General features: G+C 40.8%; 1 protein-coding gene across 2 annotated transcripts in view; it reads left to right on the plus strand.

Annotated features, from left to right (window-relative positions):
- Nucleotides 1-15,199, plus strand: part of ncf2 (neutrophil cytosolic factor 2) — a 44,778-nt gene that overhangs the window by 24,501 nt on the left and 5,078 nt on the right. For both annotated transcript variants that reach the window (XM_072273968.1, XM_072273969.1), the window contains exons 10-14: nt 768-843; nt 3,837-3,895; nt 7,432-7,583; nt 10,229-10,343; nt 13,074-13,158. In XM_072273968.1, coding sequence (XP_072130069.1) covers nt 768-843; nt 3,837-3,895; nt 7,432-7,583; nt 10,229-10,343; nt 13,074-13,158 — 487 coding nt within the window. The remainder of the gene's footprint in view (nt 1-767; nt 844-3,836; nt 3,896-7,431; nt 7,584-10,228; nt 10,344-13,073; nt 13,159-15,199) is intronic.

Here is a 15,199-nt window from a genome sequence, read left to right on the forward strand (position 1 = left end):
ATTTGGCGAACTGGACTCTTGAGTCTGCAGGTACGGCCACGACAGCCATTGCTGGAGTGGACTCGGGGCCAGACTGAGGGGGCGGTGCCCAGGATCAAGAGTGGATAATGAATCGATGTTTGACCAATTTCAGCGCTGAGCCTGATTAAGAAGAATAAGGCATTGAGGCTGAGACAGAGGATGAACTGGGATTCAGTTCACTGCTCCATGAGGCTTTATCTCGTCTCAGTGCTAAACTGACTCTGTGACTGTGGCCTGCTGCCTTCGGACACCTGGACCGGCTGCAGTTCTGAACTGGCTCCAAAGCTGTGGGCTTGCTTTCAGGGACTCTGTGGTTCACTTTCTGTGGATTGTTCGCTTCTTTAAAGAAAAAAATGGTTTGCATGATTTGTTCTTTTTTCCATTTTGGATGAATGACTGTCTTTGTGGTGTGGGCTCTTTGTAAATTCTGTTGTGTTTCTTTGCTTTGTGGCTGCCTGCAAGATGAATCGTGAAGTTGTATATGGTATACATACTTTAATAATAAATATACTTTAAATTAAATTCAGTTCCCTCCCAGCAGTGGGATGTTACTATAACCAAGTCGGAGAGAGAACTAATGATACTTTGCTAAATGGAATGATAAAAACAATGCAAACCCACCCTAACTTTATCAGTGCAGAAAATAGTTTGTAAATACTGTTTTGTGTAGTTTATTTTAAAGAAAATTCCAAGTTGAGCTTTTCCATAAAAGATAACGATTTATTTTGTGTGCACTTTCTGATTAGGCAGAAAGATCGCCCTCTCCTGAGATCCCTGCGCCACCCAGGACAACAGCTCCTGACAGACCGCCTGGTGTGAAAGGTGAGCAGTTTCAGTACACAGTGCGATTATAACTACAATTGTCCTAGCTAAGAAGATTTTAACACATTAAGTTATATTCAATCGCAGAAATTAATCACTGTGTTCATGAGGAATAGAATAAAATTGCAGGAAACACTCAGCAAGTCAGGGCACATCTGTGTAGAGAGAAAATATCTTTACAAGTCACAGTTCTTAAATTGGTTCAAATAGAAAGTCCTGGATGCAAAACATTATCGTTTCTTGTATCTCCACAGATGTAAATTGTTGAGTGTTTCCAACAGTGTTTTTATTTCAAGTTTCTAGCATCTACAGTTTAAAGACTAATGCTGGTGTGGGAGCGCAGGAACCACAGCTGCTGACAGGTTCCATAGTAGATTGGTGTCCTTTAATAAAAACCACACCAAGCCTTCCTGCAAAGCAATGATGGTGTGCATGGTGTCCTTGGAAAAACAGGAGAAATGTATGTCTTTTTCCCTTGTCCCTTCTTATATAGGTTACTATTTGATAGAGAGTTCCCAATGCCTTTGATAGCGATAGTGACAATTGATCATGGGCAAACTCTAAATTGAGAACAGACCTTTGAGAGGCCAGATTTCAGTTTGACAAGGAGCGTATGGTAACTTTAAGAGTTATTGGGGCTCCAGGGATGATGGAATGAACTCCAGTCATTGCAGCTTGAAGGATCTGCCACAGGCTTCTCTCCATTAGAACAAGTGCACTGAAAGGAATACTAATCAAACACATCATCCTAATCATGGAAACAACAGGAATTCTGCAGATGCTGGAAATTCAACCAACACACATCAAAGTTGCTGGTGAACGCAGCAGGCCAGGCAGCATCTCTAGGACAAGGTACAGTCGATATTTCAGGCCGAAACCCTTCGTCAGTACTATCCTAATCATGGTTGGAGATTTTAGCCTGAACCTTGAATGATCTGGATACCAACCACCCCAGGAATAGCAACAGTTTTTAAAATAAGTTGGAACTTAAGCATCCTTGAATATGGTTGTATTTCACTCCCATAATCTGTATGAACGAGTTATCTTGTTGACTGAAGAAATAGACTCTGGTTATTCAGCATCCTGATCCTGGACTGAGGGTTTCAAGTAATGAGAATGTGGCAGTGAATGGGAGTCATAATGCTTTACAGCACTAGCAATCTGTGTTCACTTCCCAGCACCGTCTGTAAGGAGTTTGTATATTCTCGCCATGACCATGTGGGATTCACCTGGGTTCTCTGATTTCCTTCCAACTTCAAAAGTCGTACGAGTTAGTATGGGTTAGTAAATTTTGGGTATGCTACGCTGGTGCCAAAAACATGGTGACGGTTGTGAGCTGCCCCTAGCACATCCTTGACTATGCTCGTTATTGACACAACCAACCTACATTTCTCTGTACGTTTTGACGTACATCTGACAAGTAAAGGTAATCCTCAATCTTTAATTATAAATGTTACAGTAATCAATTGCATGATTAGACATGTCATAGGAACAGAGTTAGGCTATTTGGCCCATTGGGTCTGCTCCACCATTTGGTCATGACTGATCCATTTCCCTCTCGGCCCCATTCTCCTGCCTCCTCCCTGTTGACCTTTCACACCCTGACTAATCAAGAATCTTTCAACCTACATCTTAAATACACCCAATAACCTGGCTTCCACTGCCATCTGTGGCAACAAATGTCACAGATTCACCACCCTCTGGCTAAAGAAATTCCTCATCATCTGTGTTCTAAATGGACAGCCCTCTATTCTGAGGCTGTGCCATCTAGTCCTAGACTCGCCCACGATAGGAAATAACCTTTCCATGTCCCCTCTATCTAGGCCTTTTAACATTTGATGGGTTTCAATGAAATCCCACCTTATTCTTCTAAATTCCAGTGAGTAAAGGCCTAGAGTCATCTTACGCTTCTCATACAATAACAATTTTCATGAATCTCCTTTGAACCCTCTCCAAAGTCAGCAGATGCTTTTTTAGGTAATGGACTTAAAACTGTTCACGATCCTCCAAGTGCGGCCTCACAAGTACCCTATAAAACCTCAGCATTTACATCTTTACTTTTATATCCTAGTCCTCTTGAAATGAATGCTAACATTGCATTTTCCTTCCTCACCACTGACTCAACCTGCAAATTAACTTTTAGGGAATTTTTCACGAGGACTCCCAAGTCCCTTTGCACCTCAGGTTTTTGTATTTTCTCCCCTTTAGAAAGTAGATTATGCTTTTGTTCCTTCCACTAAAGTACACAACTCTACATTTCCTGACACTGTATTCTATCTGCCATTTCTTTGCCCATTCTTCTCATCTATCCAAGTCCTTCTGCAACCTTCTGGCTTTCTCAACACTACCTACCCTTCCATGTATCTTAATATCATCCACAGACTTGACCACAAAGCCATCAATTCTGCCATCCGAATCACAGACATTGAACATAAAAACAAGCAGTCCCAACATTTAACTTGTTAAGCAGCCTCATGTTGTCAAAGGTCTTCTGAAAATCCAAGTAAACAACATCCGCTGATTATCTATCCTACTTGTTATTCCTTCAAAGACCTCCAACAGATTTGTCAGCCAAGATTTTCCCTTGAGGAAACTATGCTGATTTTGGCCTATTTTACCAAGTGCCTCTGTGTCCCCAAACCTTATCGTTATCAATCGACTCTAGCCTCTCCCCAATCACTAACGTCAGGACAACTGGCCTATAATTTCCTTTCTTCTGCCTCCCTCCCTTCTTGAAGAGTGGAGTGACATTTACAATGTTCCAGTCCTCCAGAACCAAGCCAGAATCTAGTGATTCTGGAAAGATCATTACTAATGCCTCCACAATCTCTTCAGCTACCTCTTTCAGAACCCTGGCATGTAGTCCATCTGGTCCAGATAACTGATCTACCTTCAGACCTTTCAGCTTCCCAAGCACCTTCTCCAATCACCCAATTGATTGAGTTAAATTCACAAAATGGTTTCTGAAAAAAAAAAATTGACTGTTTTTACAGATGAAAATTTACCCAGCATGACCAGCCCACAGGTGATAGAACCTTCAAAGAAGATTCAGGTAAGAGTCTCTATGTGTTAAGAGAAAAGAAAGCAAGTTATTGAGTTTGTCCTTTGTCATGATTTCTGAATATTTCATGCACAACAGGGAGTTAAACTGTGACTATCATCATGTAGCAAAGGCAGCAGCTGTTTCACGGATCACAAAGTTCGAACAACAGTAAAATATTGATTGGGTTTTGGTAGCATTAGGAATGCTGTCCCAACACCAGGTGCAAAATCAGTTGATAATCTCATTATACTCACTCGAAAAGTGGTACAAGCCAGCAGAGATTTAGTTTCGTGTCTCAGATGAAGAACCACACCTCACGCACTTTATCCTAATTATTGTAATGAAGATCACGAGCTCGTGTTCTACAATACTGAACCCACAACTGCACAAATACACATGTTGCTTCTCATTCCTGTTCCTATAAGACTGCAAGTATAAAGGATTTAATTTCATCTCGTCGGGGTTTTCATTAACTGCTAACAGAATTACATGTACCTGCTCATCACAGGCCCCAGACACCAGATTTAGTTTAGTGATGTTGGTCCAGGAGATACAACCGGTCCAGGAATGGATGCTGTGCAATTTTTTTTCTAACAAAGGAGATTTTGTTAGGCAGCACTGTGTCTCGGTGGGAACCTGGGGCTAATCCCTGCACTGGTGCTCTCACAGCACTGCATTGTCCAAGGCTTGGAGTGAAGAAGCTGCTGTGGCACTGGGAATGGGCAGAATGCGGTCACTCTGCACTGAGGTGCGGTGCTCAAGTCTGCTGAGTACAATTTCAGAGGTTGCTTTCTTGATGACCACTTGGGTCCTCTCTCGGATGTGTTGGGAAATGTAGTCTCTCACTTGAGCTTGTTACATTAGAGAAATCTATTGCTGTCCAGCCAGACAGAAGAAAGAAGACAGCAACTTGCGAGACATTAGACAGGAGGTAATAAATGACATCTGGGTATCTAGTGTGTCAACACCTGGAGAAGCTGAGTACGATGTCATATCTGAGCAACCCCTTACCATGCTAACCCCAGACCCTAGGCGTCAGCATTCAGTGACCACACTTCTTGCCTCAGCCTCTCCACAGCAACCCATGGAACGATTCAATGTTAGATTTGTGCCAGTTTTCCTGCACCTTGATGTCTGGTACATATTGCTATATAACAACTCCACAAGTGTTCCCGGGTCTGTATTTTGGGTGCTAAGTACAGTAAGTTCCTTCATTGTTAAAGTTAGGGCTTCTTCCCAAAACTAAGAATTTGTGAATTTCTTCATTCTTCAACTGTGATTTAACTTGATTTAAGCAAAACAGTGTAAAGCGATATGCGGAGAAAGGCTTGTGTTCTGTGATAATGTTTTGAATCTGATGTAACTGTAATTTCCTACGATGCAGCTGTCTCTACCAGAGTCAGAATTTGTTCAACGTTGACAGTTGTCTTTAAGGCAGCAGCACTGAATCATTTTCTTGAACAATTCAGTTCATCTACTGTTGTTAAGGAAGTATTTCCACAACTTAAGATTTTAGAAGGGTACTTGGGGGTGATGTACAGTTGAAGTCAGAAGTTCACATATACCTAAGCCAAATACATTTAAACTCAGTTTTTCACAATTCCTGATATTTAATCCTAGAAAACATTCCTTGTCTTAGGGCAGTTAGGATCACTACTTTATTTTAAGAATGTGAAATGTCAGAATAATAGTAGAGAGAATGATTTATTTCAGCTTTTATTTCTTTCATCACTTTCCCAGTGGGGCAGAAGTTTACATACACTTTGTTAGTATTTGGTAGCATTGCCTTTAACTTGGGTCAAACATTTTGGGTAGCCTTCCACAAGCTTCTCACAGTAAGTTGCTGGAATTTTGTTCCATTCCTCCAGACAGAACTGGTGTAACTGAGTCAGGTTTGTAGGCCTCCTTGCTCGCACATGCTTTTTCAGTTCTGCCCACAAATTTTCTATCGGATTGAGGTCAGAAAATGATGTCAGTCTGGTTCATCCTTGGGAGCAATTTCCAAACGCCTGAAGGTACCACGTTCATCTGTATAAACAATAGTACGCAAGTATAAACACCATGGGACCATGCAGCCGTCATACCGCTCAGGAAGGAGATGCATCCTGCCTCCTAGAGATGAAGGTACTTTGGCCCAGAACAACAGCAAAGGACCTTGTGAAGATGCTGGAGGAAACAGGTAGACAAGTATCTATATCCACAGTAAAACGAATCCTATATCTACATAACCTGACAGGCTGCTCAGCAAGGAAGAAGCCACTGCTCCAAAACAGCCATAAAAAAGCCAGACTACAGTTGCAAGTGCACATGGGGACAAAGATCTTACTTTCTGGAGAAATGTCCTCTGGTCTGACGAAACAAAAATTGGACTATTTGGCCATAATGACCATCGTTCTGTTTGGAGGAAAAAGGGTGAGGCTTGCAAGCCGAAGAACACTATCCCAACCGTGAAGCATGGAGGTGGCAGCAGCATGTTGTGGGGATGCTTTGCTGCAGGAGGGACTGGTGCACTTCACAAAATAGATGGCATCATGAGGAAGGAAAATTATGTGGATATATTGAAGCAACATCTCAAGACATCAGCCAGGAAGTTAAAGCTTGGTCACAAATGGGTCTTCCAAATGGACAATGACCCCAAGCATACCTCCAAAGTTGTGGCAAAATTGCTTAAGGACAACAAAGTCAAGGTATTGGAGTGGCCTTCACAAAGCCCTGACCTCAATCCGATAGAAAATTTGTGGGCAGAACTGAAAAAGCATGTGCGAGCAAGGAAGCCTACAAACCTGACTCAGTTACACCAGTTCTGTCTGGAGGAATGGAACAAAATTCCAGTAACTTACTGTGAGAAACTTGTGGAAGGCTAACCAAAACGTTTGACCCAAGTTAAACAATTTAAAGGCAATGCTACCAAATACTAACAAAATGTATGTAAACTTCTGACCCACTGGGAAAGTGATGAAAGAAATAAAAGCTGAAATAAATCATTCCCTCTACTATTATTCTGACATTTCACATTTTTAGAATAAAGTAGTGATCCTAACTGATCTAAGACAGGTAATGTTTTCTAGGATTAAATGTCAGGAATTGTGAAAAACTGAGTTTAACTGTATTTGGCTAAGGTGTATGTAAACTTCTGACTTCAAATGTAATTCCCATTTGCCTTCTGTCCTTCCTGGTGTCATGTTGTAAACTTGGCCTTTTTATTGTGCTCTCCAGGTACTGTCCTCTAAATCCTCACTTGCCTAGTAATGGGTGAGAGCATTTCAGTATAGATGTTTCATCATTTTTCTCCGGGCACCTTGGAATATTATCCAGCAGACACAAATATTCAAACTCACACAAAGATTCAATAGAGTGGAACTGGGGCCTATTGTATAAACTTGCTTTTAACCATTACCTCATTGCTTACCACTAAGTTAAGAAATGTGATTTTTTCAAATAGTGTGGGTGTTGGTTACTAACCTTAATTTTTCTTCACAAGCCAATCTGAGCTGTGTAATATAAAATTACAATAATCTGAACTTCTTTTCTTCCTCGTGGAATAGCGCAAGAATCACCCCATGCCCAAAACATGTATAGTCAAAATACACTTCAACTATACGGTGGCTATACGTGCAAAACCAGGGTTGTTGCTCAGTGAGCTGTTGGCTGTCATCGGTCGGAAGTTCAATATGTATGAAAGGATCATTGAGCTGAGGTAGGTGAAACTTATCAAATATTTCCAATAGTATTAGATAGCGTACAGAGGTACACACATCTTTCTACCACCTACAAATCACGAGGTAGACATCTGATGGAATGAGCACTTTCCACTGCCCTAGGCACAGTGGTGCCCCATCAGCCACCTAATACATTATTTCCCCTCAGCAACAGCACATGTGAATTAAATCCAGTAGTCTTAGGAAACTCTGTCAACTCCTCCCAAGTCTGTGATCTGTAACAGCAAGGGGACGAGGGTAGATGGTACACTGGGTTTTGACCAGAAGCAGCAAACCCACAATAAATACAGTCTGGACCAAGTCACATTAGTGTGTCAGTTTATTGGCACTGTTTCTAAATTGTGTTAATTTCTCCCCAGTAACATTAAGTACCTTCATCAGTAAGACTGCAGTAGTTCAAGGCTGCCCACCTCCATCAACAACTCAAGGGTAATTAAAAAAGACAATAAATGCAGCCTTGCCATTTCCACCCATATCATAAAATAACTCAAAAAGGATGATCTGCTCACTAATTGCTATTAAAGCAAGTTATTTGAAGGGTAAACGTGAGATGGTTGAATGTAAGGTCACTCTAGTAAGAAGGAGGCACACTTGGTTGCAGTGGCTTCTGCAGGGCCAACCAAAAGTGGTATTGTTTTTTAAACAAATTTTGTTATAATTGTAAGACTCTGCTGGACATTAAGAACTTAAAGCAAGTCTATCTATCAGCAAATTGCTCACTGGCAGAGAAACTGAAGGACTTGGTGCGGATTGTGCTGCTGGAGTTGTCTGAGGAGTTGGTGCATGAAGGTGGTGTGCAGTCTAACAGAGAGTGATCGTCTTAGTCACTTTCCTTGTGATCTCAGGACCCTGTTGGATATTGTTAATATGGAATGCTGCAAGTCCGATTCACTTGTTTGGCTGCAACATTCATGGACTCTGGGTCTTGAACTGTATTTTTTTGTGTGACTGTTTTACTGATTATATACAGACATCCCACCTTGCAAAAACTCATTTCAGGGAGGTATCACCCCCATTTCAGGGAGGTAGCACCCCCGTCGACCTCTAAGGGTGTATGTAATACTTTGTTTAGTGATTTTGTCTAATCTGTAAACCAAGTTGTGTATATGCAGAAAATGTGACATTAAAATATGTACTTGTATTATATTATCGTGTTTATTCTATTACAACTTTAAGCAAGTCTCCAGGGAGTTTGGCCTCATCACGTAGGACATCAATAGCATAGCTCCTTAGCAGCTAGCCAGCTAGTTTAAATAACGTTAGCTATGCTGTAATGACACCTGTTAAACTCACCTATAACATGTCTTTTAAATTTTAACCCACCATGGGCAATAGAAAAGTCACTGTTGCAAACAGTGCAGCGAGCAAAACTGTCATTATTTTTGAGGTTGATTGTAAAGCCCGCTCACAGAGAAAACTGATAGGTCTACTTAGCAGGGGTCCCCAACATTTTTTGCACCGCAGACCGGTTTAATATTGACAATATTCTTGTGGACCAGCCGCCCCGGGGGGGGGGGGGGCGCGCGGTGTTAATCACGACCGGAATATAGGTGATAAGGCAATAGCATCACAACATTTTAAGTAACGTTTGGATATTAAACACACAGCACATATTCTCCCCGTATGAACATATAAAATCATTGCAACACACCAATATCGCCGAATCAGTGCGAGCCCTGGGCTTGTTTTTCTGCAACAAGACGGTGCTATCGAGGGGTGATGGGAGACAGCGATACTTGAAGGGGGTTCCTTATGTCCAGTCTATTCCGCAATTTAGTTTTCGTTGCATTCATTGCAGAGATATGATGTTGGAAATGGAAGCAATGTTTTTAGTGCTTTCGTGGCTATCTCAGGATATTTAGCCTTGACTCTGATCCAGAATGCCGGCAGAGATGTTACGTCAAACATACTTTTCAGCCCGCCGTCATCTGCAAGCTTGAGGAGTTGATCTTCCCGTGCTGACATGGATGACGCACGGGTAATGACCTCGTGTGCATTCAAGCTCAACAGTGTGTGACAGGGAATGAGGAAAGGTGCAGCTGATTCATATTGTTTCCTCGCGGCCCGGTGGATGGGGACCACTCTTAGCAAGAAGAGAGACCAATCAGGATGCTCGTTCTCCCTCCCCCTCTCTTTCTCAAAAAAATCTATTACTGGGATATTGTATATAACTTCCAGGCGTCAGGGAGACTCTTGGAACTTCCGGGAGAGGTGGGATGTCTGTATATATGTGCATGCTATCTTATAAGTGCTATATGTGCCTTTTGCTGTGTATGACTGTTGGTGTTTTTTGCACCTTGCCGTTTTGTTTGGTTGTATTAATGGTTATTGTATGGTTGAATGACAATTAAATTTGAACTTCTCCAAACCAGTAGTGTCAGAGATATAATTGCATAGTAACTTAAGACTAAATGTTAGCATAAAATCTGTGAAGGCATTCGCAATTTCACTATAGTTAGGCTCATATACATCTTTATGGCTGAGCAGAGACATGCTTAATGTCTTTTTAAAGTCATGGAAATTGGTGTAAAGAAAACTAAAAATACAAACTATTTGCCTGAAGTGTTTAATTTACCAAATTTAAGTAAATATCAATGTGCTTTTCACCTTTGGTTCTTACTAGTTACAAATCACAAGCGGAGGGTGAGCTTATTCCCATTACCAGTGAAAACAAGATGAAGGAAGTGTGGAGTGAAGTCAGAAATCACCGTTTGGTCATTTGGTGCAAGTTTCTGGAGGTATTTATTCTTACTGTGAAGATCACGCTTTTCCACGTGCTTAAAGCTCTAAGTGTAACATTATAATGTTCTATGCTGCGGCTCAAAGTGGGAAAATTTTTGCAGGGGTTCTTTTGCAGGTTTGAGACACCTGCAGGTTAAGCGGTGTTAAGCATTTGCAAAATATGGGACTTCATGGGGAGATACTGGTATTATCCAGAGCAAAGTTTACTTGACACATTAGAGTTAGAAAATAATAAGGTGAATATTTTTTTGGAATTCAAGAAGATAATGAAGGCTCAGAACAAATGTTTACTCACTAAGAGAAATGTAGAAGTTTCCAATTTCAACAATAGCTAGATAGTGGAGAACAAAGATTAAAACAAAATGTGTTAGCTCAACAGATAATGAAAGCTCAACCTAGCAAAGAGCTTGAAGGGACAGGGGCTGAAATCAGAAGAGAAATTAAAGTTAAGAGTGCATATGAAAATATAGTGGCAAGTAAAATCAAGGAAAATACAACGATTTCTGTAAAAGTGTGAAGGGAAAGAGTGGATCCAATTGGAGATCAGAACAGTAGTCATGTAAACTTTGAAGGAATACTTTTCAATTGGCTTTACAAAACAGAAATAACGGAATGAAATTAAGAAAGGGTGTGAAGTACTGGAACGATAAACGTGAAAGGGGGGAGAGCGTGAGAGCAAGAGCGAGCGCTTAGGGATGGGAATGGGGAGAGGGAGGAAATCTTAAAGGGCCCAGCATCCTAAATGAAAGTAATTCACCCAGGTTGGATATAAGAATGATGGGAGGAAATATTCTGAGCCCATGTTATCAGTTTCTCTTTTTTAAATTTTTTGCTGGAGAACTGCATGGTAGTTAATATTGATACTGTACTGCTTTAAAAAAACATTGGCTGGACTGAGTAATTACAGACAAGTTTGACATAGGTAAAGGACATTTATTGGTAAAATTCTGTTGGACAGCATGAGTCAGTATTTAAAGAAAAAAGGTTAAACAAGGTCAAATCGGCATGTCTGATTAGTAATTAAAACTTTGGAAATAACTTCAAGGAGTCTCAGTGAGGATAGTACATTTGATAGAGCATCAGATGAAATAAGTTTCAGTCACTGAACACGAAGAAATCTGTCGACTGTACCTCTTCCTAGAGATGCTGCCTGACCTGCTGCGTTCACCGGCAACTTTTATGTATGTTGCTTCAGTCACTGAAACCCATTTTAGTCTGCTTCAGCCACCAACAGTCAGAGCAATTGAAGAGTGAGGATAGTTATTACATTATCCATTTATCTAGCTGCTTGGCTTTCCCCTTGCAGAAAAGAGCAACTTACTTAAATTTTGCAAGAAGTGTAAGAAAACAATTTGATAATGAGCCACTAGTTGTTAATAAGTAATGATGATTGGGGATGTACAAGAATCCAGAATTAGAGGAAAGATGGTATCTGAATCTTGTAGGGCTGGAGGAAACTGCAAACAGAGGCAGTGCAGAGGAACCTGAAGTTATTAAGGCAAAGTTTGTTTTTCTTGCATGATTGGAAATTTTGGTATTATCATTAACGTACAATAACCATTTCTTGGTGTTGGTTTTTATTCATGGATGCTTGGGATTAAAATAATGAGGCAGAACTCCTGGGGAGTGGGAAGCTGTTTGTTCTTGCTGCTCCCTTTCCATTGGATTTGTCCTCCTTGATAAGTACTATCTGCACAAGATTGCCTCAGATCATACTGGAACTCAGAAAGTAAATTATAAGATGTGCTTTGACAACAGGCCAAACCACACTCTTAGCTCTCAAACCTAGGTCTTTGTGTATAAAAAAAACTATACAAGCTCTTAAATAATTAATATTTAAATACATAGCTGTAAATTAATTAATTAGCTGATCTTCCTCCCAGTCACTATTTCCTATTCAAGTGAGGAAAGTCATTAAACCTGGTGCAGTTTCCTGTGTAAATTGTGGGAAAACTGCAAGTAGGTGAATTACCACTGAACTCCATGAAGAGCTAGAAAGTAAATTAGAGTACACAATTAAGGAATCACTTTGTTATTTTATGGTGCTTTAGAGTGACCATGATATGAGAGTACTGGTTACTCATTGGTCCCTTAAAGTTATCACAGCTGGGAGAGATAGTGGGGAGGGAAGCTCCCACTACCTATTAAATGCCCCCAGTGGTATAGCCTGAAATAGCTTCTGACAACCAAGTCAAGCTCCTGGCCTTCATGTGTGGCTTAGCTACCAAGCCCACTGGAACAGTTTCTGACAGGGGAAGGGGCAAAGGTGGGTTACTGGCATCCTATAACCAGTCAGTTCAGGCAGATGGGGCTTGTCAGCCATGGGTAGCAGCTCATCCAGGAGAAGGGTAACTCTGATCTCAAACCTCTGCTGCCTTGTGGCTATACCCACTCATGGGAAAGGCTTCAAGAGTAAATCCTGAGGAAAAAATCCAGAGCTGGAATCTCTAAGGCAGTCTTACGTTGAGTTCAATGCTGACCGGCAGCTCCTGCAACACTGCTGGTGCCAAACTGTATCGGTCTCTGTTGGTCCTTTGGATTCATCAGCTGTGTGGAGAGGGGGAGCTTGCTCACCATATTGTACAGCCCTGACTTGCATATCACATAGGACACAATATCCATGGCTGACCTCAACAAATGGAGGGTCTCATTGGTTACCCATTGGATTACCTTGGAATTGTGCAACTTATTTATTAATTTGATATTAATTTGTTTTTCCATGATAGGTGGTAGCATTGTATGACTATAAGGTCTCATCGCCTGTTGATCTGAGCTTTCAAGAAGGGGATGTCATCCAAGTCTTAGCACAAGGTGAGAATTATATAACATCACTGCCAATCACTTAATATGAAATGGTTAATGTTGTTGGCATTGTCTCATAATCTTGGGTCAATTGTTTTGTTAGTGATTTGTAAATATATACTGTATTATCAACCCAGCATGTGATATTTAAAGTACATACACCTGAAATGTTATGTGTGTAGTCACATTGGCCATTTAACTTCACAAAAGCCAAAATAAAATTCTGCCTATGTAAGATCAAACACATTGATTTGACAAAGTCACCCATTCCATAAATATGAATTGTCAGAGCCTATGGCATCAGGGGACAAGTAGCAGAGTGGATAGCAAGTAGGGTACAAAACAGTCAGGGTTGAAGACAGTTACTGAGGTGGGTGAAAGATGGGACGTGGCCTTCCACAGGAACTTGTACTGTTCACACTTGCATTCCATTCTGTGAAATTAGATGAATTTTAAAATCAGAATCAGAATACTAGAGCACGAATCCAGGCCCTTCGGCCCAACCAGACCATGCTATCCGGCCAGATGCCTGTGCTTGGCCCATATCCTCCAAGTACTAATTAAATCACACTATCGTATCAGTCATCTCTGGCAACTCATTCCACATACTTACTACCCTCTGCAAGTTGCCCTTCTCACCCTAATCCTATGCCCCTAGTTTTGGGCTCCCCTACCCAGGGTAAAAGACTGTTAACAAATGCCTCATCTATGCCCCTCATGATTTTAAAAAATTCTCTAAGGTGTCCTCTCTTTCTCCTCTATTCCAAGCCTGGCCAACTTCCCCTTATAACACTGGCCCTCTAGTCCTAAGAACATCTTCATAAACCTTCTCTGCACTTTTTCCAGTTTAACCATATCTTTCCTCTGACAAATGACCTAAACTACACACACAACTCCAGATATGGCCTCACCAACTACTTATACAAATTTACCAATGTTCTAATTCAATGCCGTGAATGATGGAGGCTATGCTAAACTCCTTTTTTCATCACCGTCACACCACTTTCAACAAGGTCCTTCTGTTCCATTAAATCTTTAGTGTCCTACCATTCATAATCCTACAGCAGTTTAACCTTCTAAAAATATATCAGCACACTCAACTGCATTGAAGTTCATTTGCCACTTTTTGGTCCACATCCCTAATTGATCAAGATCCCCTTGTAACCCACAATAACCACCTTCACAATCAACACCTCCAAATTTTGTGTCATCCACATAATTACTAATCAAACCTTGTGCATTTGCCAAATTATCTATATAAATAACAAATAAGACCCCTACAGCACACCACTAGTCACTACCCTCCATTCTGAGAAACAGCCTTCAACCACCACCCTCTGCTTCATACCTCCACTTAAGGACATCAAATAGATCAGTGTAATCCAAAAGATAAATAAACAATCTGCATTTTTAATTAACATTTAATGTAAATAAAAGGTGAGGGAGTCCACTTCATTAATAAACAGATCATATACTACTTTAATAACAAGACCTTCGACAGACTGGATTAACAGTCTGTGGGAACTGAATCAGATTTAATAACACAGGCATATGTTGTGAAATTTGTCAATTGAAGTGGCAATATATAGTTAAAAAGGCCATCAAAAAAAAACTTTTCCAAAGTAATTGAGATGAAAAACCATTGAGCTACATGAAACATATTGAACCTTATAAAGGCAAAAGCATTTGCAGATTCTGGAAATCTGAAAATCCAAAAAATTGAGACGGTGTACATATTGGAAAAACTGTGAAAAGGGAGAGGATTATGTTTAAATCAGTGACTTTTCATTGAACCCTTAATTAGAACATTATTGAGACCTATGCAGTGTTTTAGATTAATACCTTAGTATCTGAATGCTTTGCTATCAAGCGGAGCTAAATGGCCACAACTGTTATACAGAAATAGATACCCTGCTCACAGTGCTACTAAGCAAGGAACTTGGTGCAGAGGCCTGCCATAGCCTGCTGCTGTGCCAGGTACAGTACTGTGCAGAAGTTTTAGGCACATACAGCTAGGGAGCCTAGTACTTTTGCAAAGTACTGTAATTTT

The sequence above is a fragment of the Mobula birostris genome, chromosome 12, assembly GCF_030028105.1.
Source record: "Mobula birostris isolate sMobBir1 chromosome 12, sMobBir1.hap1, whole genome shotgun sequence".
Classification (NCBI taxonomy): Eukaryota; Metazoa; Chordata; class Chondrichthyes; order Myliobatiformes; family Myliobatidae; genus Mobula; species Mobula birostris.